Below are 11,427 nucleotides of genomic sequence, written 5' to 3'. Positions count from 1 at the left end.
GCCGTTGATGAGTTTTCATCAGGTGGTCCAGGCAATTTCGGGGTAGTGATGTAAAGTAAACGACACGATAAAATAAAACAATTTAATTAGCAACCGCTTATAATTTCTAGAAACATGATATGCAAACCCTATTTCTATACACGTTAATGAAAAAATATAACATTTCACTCTATCGCTATTATTTAATATGGTTAATATTAAAACACTAATATATATTTCTTTACAAGTACATTATTAACATTGTCATATAATCTCAGTTAATTTTCACAGATCTATAAGGCGTTAATGTTAAGTCGGATTCTAATGCAGGTAAATCTAGGGTATATAATAGGGTATTCATGTAAGATAATTTATACGTCTAGATAGTCTCTAACTGATAAAAACAGGCCACGAATATTATATAATATAATTAAATATATTATATAATTCCATTTGGTATCACTAACCACTAGGACTGAAGTTCGTTAAGAAATTCGAAAAGAGGAGCATGTTTAGGACACTATTTGTGGAGAACTATGGACGAATATTTTAATATGTAAAATATAATTATCACTGCGTTATCAGTCACTTACACGGTACTGTCTTTCCTTGTCGCATTCCTGCGAACACCTTTATTTCTCCTTCACATTAACACTAGGAAAATCAAGCGCCGTGCAATTAAAAGAATTTGAAATGACGTTTAGGAATTCGAATAAAAATAAAAATATAAAGCATTTATTTGCTTTATATAATAATTATATATATATAAAACCTTGTTACTGTCCAGTGAACGCATGATTGTATTCAACTTTCTTAATAATGTTTAAATTTTTATTAAAGTTGCCATTTTTCACCTGCATTAGAAACAAACCATAAGATGAAGTTACAATGTTAACAAATGAGGTGGGATTTAGAGTAAATTATTGACTTAAATATAACTAATACATTGCAGTTAGTCCAGATATGCGGATTAACAATTTAATCATAAACAACATTGATAATATATTTTTAAAAAACATAGCCAAAAACTACCTTGCGACAAAAGCGTATTATTTTGGTAACATACATATTTGGATTTATTTGTAATTAGGTATTTATTTATAGATAATCTACGTTTCCTGTTACTTTTGTGTTATAGGAAGACGAAGGAGCTTGTGGATCATTATCGGGAAGATTATGAAAACTGTCACCAAGGCTCGAATTATCTGAACCAGAAACCACTAAATCAACATTGTAGGGACTAGAAAAAAAAATAACAGTATCAAAACAATATGTTACGTTTTTTAAAGTGATAACCCTCTCTTCTAGGATTAATACACAAATAAAATTTGAAAAACAACATTTTATGAACGATTAGCTCAGTTGGTTAGAGCACCGGCACGGAACGCCGGAGGTCGTGGGTTCGAATCCAGCATCGTTCATAAAATTTTGTTTTTCAAACTTTATTTGTGTAATAACAATATAAAACCTGTATTCATAACAAGGTTACACAACATAATATATTTACAGTTACATTGGAAGAACGCTCTTTTAAGCTCAGATTTAGTTAATCCTGTCGATATTAACAAGATTTAAAAAAACAATTAATTCAGAAAAATTTAAATATACTTTACACAGGATCTTATAGGTTTCAACGCTTTGCTTTTGCAGCTAAAACAAAAGATTTAAGTACAAATATTGCTTTTTTTTAAGGCCACAGCCGATGGCATTAATTCTAAAAAGTATTCAATGAATTGCGAGGTAGACTGATTGGATACTTACTACATGATTACTAGGACATGCTCGAAGATATTTTATTTGCGACTCACAATGTGAATCTCTGGGATGTTAAACAAAACAGCGTGTCATTTTGACATTATTGTGTCTAACATGAGATTAATTACTGTCATATATACTTTTTACTACATCCCCGTCGCAGAGCACAAATAATTTCGGACATTGACCTTATATTACCTATCTCTGTGTTTTATGCGAATTCTGCTCCTATCTGAAATTTGAAGCGACTAACGGTGGATTCGATATAAATTTAAGATTATTTTGAAACCAGATTTTATGTATACCGTCAATCGATTATGATTTTGCATTTTATTATGGCAATGTTAATTTCCATATTACAGAAAACATTTATTTCTCACATTCATACAAATACCAATTCGCGCTTCCATAGATGTATTGATGTGTGATCGGCAACCATTAAAAAGGTCAATGACCGAAATTATTACTGCTTTGCGACGAAATTTATTATTTTAACTATAATTTTTATTTTTTTTATTTATTATTATATTTATTTAATTTATTATTTTAACTATAATAAAATTAATATGAGTTTTATTCGATATTTAACTTAACTTCGTAGTAGTTCTAATTTTGTAGTATTTCTTAACAGCCATCAAGGTTTATTGATATTTAGTTATTACTGCTGTCATAGCGATATTTATTTAACTTTTATGATTTATTTATAAAGAAAAGTTACAACTCTCCACAGATTCAATAAGTATATACAGAAGTTTGCTTTATATATTTTCATTATTAATTATAATCATCTGTTACTTGTTATATTAAACATTATTTATTGATTGCCCTTTTTATTCTTTATCTTTCAAAACGGTTTTAAGTAGTCATTTTTTTAACATTAATGCAATTATTGTAATAAAACATTAAGGAAATATATCTATATATTTCGTGTAGTGGTGGTTTTTTATCAGTATATATTTTATTCTGTTCTATAATATGTGTTAGCTATATGGGCATGCCATTAATGAAACTTAAAAGTCCGTGGACACGATGAGGAGCGTCCAAAATGATCTATCCATTAAAACTATAGCTCTGTTTACTCGCCAAGTTGTTTTGTTCAGAACAACAGAGAACGATAAGCACAGACCCGTTGTTGAGGCACAAAATACCGACACTACTTAGGGGAACCTTCGCGAAACGAACGTTAACACTTCCATACTCTAAATTCGCCTTGCAAATGTTTTACATTACTTAAAATGTAACCTACCCTGTACCCAATAAACCGTACAAGTATCATATAGCTAGCTAGCAATTAAAAAATATTACGCATCTGTCAAATAAGTAACATACTATCATCGTTTGTGATAGGAACTAGTTTATTACAAGTTAAGAAGCTCACCAAGATTACATAAAAACAATAAATTTTATAAGTTATAAATTTTTACCACTATGTGGTCGACTAAAATCAAGATCCATTTTTCGACTCGACCAATAGTTCTACATGAATAATAATTTCTTGTATCTATGAAGAATTCGTTTAAAATATAAACCTTAATTTTAATTACACTTTTCCGGGAACAATATAAAATTTTCATGTCACTTTGACTTTGAACACAGTTCATCTTTCGCTTTCTTAAGACTGAACACCCAATAAAAGTTTACATTTTACTTAATATATATAGATACTATATGTGGCGTAAGATATAAGCCTATTATGCCTTTTTACAAATAGTAAAAAAATACATTATTTATTGTGTTCAAAAATATCATTATTATGTGATTTTATCTAATTACTACAATATAATCGTAATACGGTCGTAAAGTAAATATTAGGTAGTTCAAAAACATCTAAGTAAATACCAAACGTTATTCTGTTTGACTATGACGGTAAAATACCACTTGTATAGCAACTTGGCTGAATCGGAAGCAACATTTGGCACATTAAGTGCTCGGAAATAATCTACAAATTAAAAATAAAACTAATCAACACAAACACTTATATACTAAGTTAATACTATTAGGTAAGTATCTAAACAAATGACTCGTGACAAATTTTAGTTAACGTAGATAACGTACAAACATTTTGTGAGATTATAAAATTAAAATATAGACACAGTAACAAAGTGTAACAAGGCTGATATTCTGTGGGATTCAGTTAAGAATGATCAATTCCTAATAGAAATTGTTGTTAAAATTACTTTTAAAACTTAATCATAATAATAATAATAACTTTTATTTTCAAGACCTCCAGAAGTCTCTCTGTATGACAGTAGTCTTGCAAAAGGAGCCATTCGTGTGCAGTTGATCGACATTTGGACATGTTTAGACCATACCGACATAACACCTTATGGAGCTTATTATGATGGTACGGTCCCAGAAATAGAAAGAATCTGCGGCTTAATGATGTCTAACATCGTAGATACAGCCACAAGATGATTACGGCGAGTAGACTCTGGCCTAAACTTAGTAGTACATTGTAATTTGAAATAACAGAGCAGTCTAGGGATGCCCGAAAGGAGCGAGGCATTTTTGTTTAAAGCATAAAAAAAATCAATAGAAAAAGGTGGGATGGACAATTAACACGGTTTATTTATAATCGATTGAAAGCATTAATGAAACAGCTGATCGTAACGGATATTCAAATTTCAAAAGTGAGTGGCGTGGATGCATTGAGTAGAGAAAGAGATAGAGAGTCAACGCCAGCCTCGTAAACTGACTTGAGTGAAAGCGAGACAGAAGACCACCACCTCAGGTGTGTGTGTCGTGTAGAGGGTGCAGCAGCTGTCATTCTGTATACACATTTATTATATCGTGTAACTTAAATCGAATCGATAGAAGCCGCGGGGCGAGCGGCTCAATTTTCCTTTGAAAAGCTTCGCTTCAATATGTTACGTTTGTTTTTAACTACGTGGGAAAGCAGAAATAATTCCAAATGGTAACGATTACAAAGACATAAAAAGTATTTAATTACGAAAAAAAATATTGTTTGTGTTTGATTAAGCTGCTAATAAATATATACAAATAATGTATCTTTATTAGATATTAATTTGTTTGCTGACCCCGATGATACAGGTTTTACTAGTTTCAGGGTCAGGGGTTACTAGGCAAAACTGTTATTAAATTTTATTGAAATGATTAAAAAGCTATGTAAATAATAAATTTACGTAAGTTATATTCGGCGAATGTAAATAATGGAGTATGTAAATGAAGTTATATCCAGTGAGTTTTAAGAATTAATTAATGTTTTTTATGTCTTCCAATAAGCTATATTTTCAATAAAATAATAAATCTTATTAGACTTCACACTAAAAATATTAATACATACATTGCATTTATAATCAATTGTTCAGCGATAAAAAACTAGTAAATGTATAAATAATAATTTAATTTTGATATTAAGAATATCAGGCTTGTAACACTGTGTGACTAAAGTATCGATATACAATAGAATATTTAATATCTAAATGAGTACCCAAATAAGCATGAAGCGTAATGAAAATAATTCATTCTTACCAAAAGAGAGCCTCAAACTCAACAACATAAATTGCAAAAAAAGTCGACAACATCCTGTATCCGGCTAGTGCAGTTTGGAGCACCTCGAGCAGTAGTCGTTGTAGGCCGGGCTGCCATAGTACAGGCAGAGGGGGGCGCGGCACGGGCGGGGCGAGGGGGGGCGGTCGTCGTAGAACGTGGACTTGGACAAGTACAGGGTGCGGTCCTGGGGGGGGCGTGTTGATAGATCACTCACTATATATGTTCAAGTGGATATTTTTTTGAAGTTATACTTTAGGGAAAAAATATCAGATTGAAGTTTTACGATTCGCGCACACACCGTCACGGAAATTCGACACCCTGTCGCTAGCTGGTCAACTAGATTACCATTTGTATCATACTTCTAGAACCAAGCCTCTTCTAACTCATTTGTCGAAGAACCACAACCAATGGATGAGAATTAAATAAATTTCAATATATTACAAGTATAACAATATTTTCATTGGTTATATTTAATACTTTTTTTTATGTTGTGTGCGTTTATTAGTTCACACACTTTTTTTATAACTCATGCAAATATTACACATTTACCCGATAAGGATAAGCTAAAGTATCTTCACATCTGATAAAACGAATAAGATGTGCATTTTTTTACCCTCGTCTGGCAACACTTTCATTATAAACTTGATGAGTTCAATGCCAGTTACTACTTTTCTGGGCACAATGATGGTCTATGACTATCATCCAAAGTGTTCTGTACATGCAAGTATCAATGCTTACATTATTTATCGAACAAATAAAACCAATATGACCAGAGAACAGAATTCATTCGTAGTTTGGACTTATCAATGATAATCAAGATCACCCAGGTCACCATGGTAATTATTTTCGCTGTAAAATAATGACTCGTTGTAAATAAAAACTGAATCGTCGTTTGCCACGCCCGGGAGCGGGCTTAACAAAACTTTGCTGCGATTAAATTTTATTGTAAATTGTACGTGCACGCTTGCATCTAAGCAGATGTCGCTTTTATCTTTAACATCTATGTTCCTAGTGAGACGTTGAAATTGAACAATTATAATTATTTTAGTTAGTTTATTTATTTATAAGGTTTGCCAACAGGTTAACATCTTTAGACCAGGGTCGATAATTTTTGAAACCAAAAAAAATTACATTAGGATGATACCCATTGGTAAAAGACGAGCATATAAGAAAATTACAAAATTACAGTGTATTTGGGACATAATAAGGTTTTCACCAAATTTCGTAGAAAAATTTTTTTTTTGAAAAAGATATAAATATAAAACCAAAAACTTGGTTTTTTGAGTTTTTCATCAAAATTTTGAGGTTATGTGAAAAAAGTGTAATTACAAAAGATCTCTTCTTTATTACCTACAACTTTGCCGATTAACTTTTTGCCATAGGACTTGTAGTTTTGCCGGAAATCGAGATAAACCGTTTTTTACCCTAAAACACCCCCCCTTTTCCACTTCGCGACCTCAGATCGCCCGTAATTTATTTTTCCCTTAATTTTTGTTATATTCTCGTCCTTTTCCAATGGGTTTCATCCTACTACTATTTTGTTTCACTTTTTATCATTTTCAAAGGCTTTGGCACTGGTCTACTTAGTTACGATCAGAATTCACATTCATATTATAAATAGAGATGCAGACCCAATTACAGGCAAACACAGCTTGCTTTGAAACAATATCGCTCGGTATGGATACGGATTAAATATTAATAAAAATATGGAAGACTAATAATTATTACGAAAATTTTGGATACAAATTACTTTTAAATTTAGTTAAAGAATCAGAAAAAATATCTATTCTAGTAGCGTAACAGTTGTTGTGTCCAGTTATAATTTTAATGTACATTTAATATTTTTTTTTGTCTACAATAAAGTAAATTTATTGAAGTAGGCATTACTTTGCGGAAATCCATAATTATACAAATCCAAGTCTCGTGCCAGATTTTGGCGAGACAACAAGTTCTGAAGATGCCTCGTGTAGAGGCGAAACACATGCCGAATTGTTTAAAGACAAATATTGGCGGAATTAACACTAAAGAAAACTCAAATCATTTGTCCAATAAAGTAAATAAATAAATAAAAACTCGCGCAGCTACCGCGCGTCATTTGTTCGCACCCATACAAAGCTAGACAGCTAATGTCAATAATCTCTCATCCACATACAAAAGAGTTGTACACGCCTAGTTTGCACTACAAAGAGTATTTAATAATTGAATATGTCTCATCGTACCTGCGCGGGCTTCGCAGATCTGGTCGCGAGGGTCTTGGTGAGCTGGTGTGCGGTGGAGTCGGCCTCGGCGTAGAACTGTGAGCGGCCGGTCCCGTAGCGCGGCTGACTCGGTGCTGTCTCGCTCTCTTTACGGGTTTTCTGGTTGGTGTAACTGAAACAGATGCGGTAAGCTCCTTAGATGGGCCGCACACAATCGTATTTCGAATCGGATTTTCGTAATCAATATGTAGGTTTGTGTGCTGCCGTGAATACTGTAAGTACTTTATTTATTTACAATTAGGTAAAATTCAATTCAAAATATATTTATTTTCTCTCACAATCACATAGTATGAACAGTTTATTAAAATCTATATTCAAACATTGTTTTGATTGTGAGAGACCGGTGCTTGAAATAGGTAACGAATACCTGTGCTACAAGTCACCAGGCCCCCAAAGAACATGGTAATGATGTTAAGGAAATACAATAAAAATAAATATATTGCAAGAAAATTTATTTAAGTAAAGAAAATTTATTTAACTAAATAAAGTAATTGGTGTTAGTGTGGGTGCTGGTTATGTGTACGTGTGTGTTTGTGTGTGTGTGTAATGACATGTTGTATGTGTTGTAGAAAATTTTTACCTTATAATATTATGTAAGTTTTCAGTTTCAGTGTAGTCCAAGTGTTTCAGACATTCAAATAGAATGTTTTTAATTTTTTGATAGATTAGTGTATGAATTTTTAGCACTTTATCTTACTAAACAATAACAGATAACAGGATAAGACTATTATCTAATAACAACTACAAGATTTTTTGCTTGTGATCCTGAGATCCAATCAAAATTGTAAACAGCATTCATCAAAAACATTAACAAAAAAAATAGTGAACACAACAGAAATTACATAATAATTAAATCTAAGTTTAACATGAAACAGATACATCATTCTAATCTTATTTTTTATAAATAATAAGTAATAAAATAGCATAAAGCATCCATGAGTCTCTTATTTTTCCACCCCATTTCATTAATATTTCAAATAAAACAATCACAAGGTTATGTTTAAATGTAAATATTTAATCCATCGTATACAACAAGGCATTAATTGTATGCAATGAAGTATTTGTTGTACTATTTACGATCTTTAATATTTATAGTCTACTGGTAGTTCAGTAGTTTCTCACACAATAACAGTAATTGAAATTGTGCAGCCTAGCGAAACTCTCTAAGAAAAAAGCGATTCTATGTAACGTGCAGCGATTGATAGATGACGGCTATAATCTTGTAAAAAACGGAGAATCCCGAAATTTACTACGTTTTAAAACTTAGTCGGATTATTCTTCGTTACCATATTATAATTACTATTTTAAACTTATGTCAAATGATTGCACGTTTCATACTAAACTACATTTTTACTTAAGTACTACTTAATTTCCCGCCTCTTATTACGTAGTATTTGTATTCTTTTTGGTTTCGTGTGTCAATTTTTTTTTTCATTCATAATAACAGAAACCTATTTACAAATAAAATTTGAAAATAATATTTTTTGAACATTGCGGAACTCGAACCCACGACCTCTGGCGTTGCGTACCAGTGCTCTAACTAACTGAACTAACCGTTTGGGTGACGTATCGTCAAAAAATTTTGTATGCTTTGTTCAATTCTCAGGTTGTGGCTTCATTCAGGTGTGCTTCAGAGATCGGCGGTCATCGCGTTCAAAAATGATCTCAAATTCGTTCTTTGCACCCTCGAGAACCTCGGATACGATATCTATAATGTTGAAATCATAATTTTGCGCGGCGGCCATCTTGGATTTAAAAAAAACTCTGCAAGATACAAGACTAGTAGGAAAGACGTTCTACTTACTAGCGGACGCGACCCGCACGATACAAGGCTAGCAGGGAAGCCCGAAAGTAAGAAATACTCTTCCTCAATCGGTATCATCGCTTTCAACCTTGAACAAAAACGTCTCAAATTTCCGTGACGCTTCCGTTTCCGTTTCATTTGTAAAAAGATACCCTCATGCGCCTAAAGAAGTTCACTTCAAAACAACAAGATCATCCGCCACGGTACCCACCCGAGCCAGGCCTCGTTGAGGTAGTTCTGCACCATCTCGTCTTGCACGGGCGCCCTGCCGGCCAGCACGCGGCCGCACAGCACGTGGCCGCCACTCCTGAGCTCGGACGGGCTGCTCGCACTGCCGCTCAGCTTGCTCAGCTTGGCCATGGAGCCCAGCGACTTCAGCTTGCTGCTCATCGACCTTCCGATACTACCTGAATAACGTTTACGAAAATTCATGAGTAGTAACGCTCCGCTCCACAAATTAAAACGCGTGTGGGCTGCCAACGCACACAAGTATCGGCCGGAATCCAGAGGCACTGTGAGGGGTGGCTCGCCTGATCGCTTGTATGTGTGACGTGTGCGCAACACCAGTCATCTCTATACAATCAGTTTTCAGTTCCATTTAACTTATAAATTTCGACAATTACTAATATTATAATTACAAATATATTTTTTAATAACAACGATATATAAAGTGCAATCGTTTCTCTATAAAACTTTTTAACACTATGAAATTAGTATACTACTAAATTTAAACACGGATAATGTATTTACAATACTGATAAAGTAAAGCATTTTATAAAATAAATCTTAAAGGTTAGCTATCCAGAAATTACTTAGAGGTCCTGATTGAGCACGGAACTAATTTAAAGCGGACGTAGTCGCGAGCAGAAGCTAGTTACTTAACAAAATATTGAGATATGGATACATTAGACGCTATATTTATAAACTACGATCTTAAGTACAATTTTGACGGACAATTTTAATAAAACTTTTCAAGAATCTCACCGAACTGCTTCGCCACGGAATTCATTTGCTTCGAGCTCTTTGTGGAAAGAGCGTCCAAGGACCTTCTTAACTCCTCAGGGGGGTGGCTAGGAGTCAGACACTCAACCCTCTCCAAGTCCAAGTAAGCCTCCAGCATTGCCGAACGCTGGAACTCATCAGGGAGCAGATTGTTGATCATCTTCTGGTCAGGTTCCACATCCCAGGGGAAATCTTCGCCTGGGTCTACACTGAATCTAAAAAGAAAGACATAATGATGCGTTTTAATTAAGTGACTCGTAAATTTTACAACAGAATCAAAATAACTAATATTATTTTAAATAATTCATGACCGAACTGGCCTAGATTGATTGCATAAAATTTATCTATCTAGATAACTTGTAGCTTTGGTAGTCAAATTGGTAACTATTTATAGAGGGATGGATTGAATGATTACAGCTGACATTACACTAAGAATCCCTTGTATGATGTTATCTATTTATGTTAGGAGGGGCAATCGGGCACTTAGCTAATGAAAAATCAGACACATCTGCCGCGTGATATATGAAATACCAAGAGACAAATGGATACGTTGTCGGCTTTTAAGTAATTAAACTTGAATGTCATTAAGCAATATCAATGAAGGAGTACAAATCAACGTAAGGGTCACCTAATGTAAAGTGATCACCGCCTCCCATATGCTCTGGCAACACCACAGAAACGACAGTAGAATTGCCGGCCTTCTAGTATGTGCTTTTTTTGAAGATACTCATGGCATATCTTCCACAGAGCATTGGAACAGCTCTGGGTTGGTCAAACGGTCGAGCTGGTAATGGGGTCCACCAGACGTGAGATGAGAGCCATACTCCATATGTAGCTGGAGCTGCGCTTTGTAGATTCTTTTATCACTCTCATTGATAATTAACCCTATGACCCCCATATTATCCAAAGCAAATTTGGCTTAGGCTTCCAGTTAACCGCGGGATTTAGAATTGCTTGAGACTACGAGACTCAGTATTATATGCTACATAGGTGACACTATTCTTCGAGAATCTGGATAAAAAAAATAAAAATATTATTCAAATCCGTCTGGTGCTTTAGTGTAATTTAATCAAAAAACTACTAAGGTGTAATATTAATGAGTGTTTTAATGTTACC

General features: G+C 33.6%; 1 protein-coding gene across 1 annotated transcript in view; it reads right to left on the bottom strand.

The window, feature by feature from the left end:
- Positions 1–68: 68 nt before the first annotated feature.
- LOC126968802 (OTU domain-containing protein 7B-like) overlaps positions 69–11,427 on the bottom strand; it is a 28,652-nt gene continuing 17,293 nt past the window's right edge. The window contains exons 8-11 of the mRNA XM_050813915.1: positions 10,294–10,526; positions 9,521–9,716; positions 7,467–7,617; positions 69–5,431 (exon numbers count right to left, since the gene is read on the bottom strand). Of these exons, the coding sequence (XP_050669872.1) occupies positions 5,291–5,431; positions 7,467–7,617; positions 9,521–9,716; positions 10,294–10,526 (721 nt within the window). The 3' untranslated portion in view covers positions 69–5,290. The remainder of the gene's footprint in view (positions 5,432–7,466; positions 7,618–9,520; positions 9,717–10,293; positions 10,527–11,427) is intronic.

This window comes from Leptidea sinapis, chromosome 16 (assembly GCF_905404315.1).
Source record: "Leptidea sinapis chromosome 16, ilLepSina1.1, whole genome shotgun sequence".
NCBI classification, from domain to species: Eukaryota; Metazoa; Arthropoda; class Insecta; order Lepidoptera; family Pieridae; genus Leptidea; species Leptidea sinapis.
The sequence above is the reverse complement of the archived record's forward strand: the minus strand, read 5'-3'. Positions and strand labels throughout refer to the sequence as shown.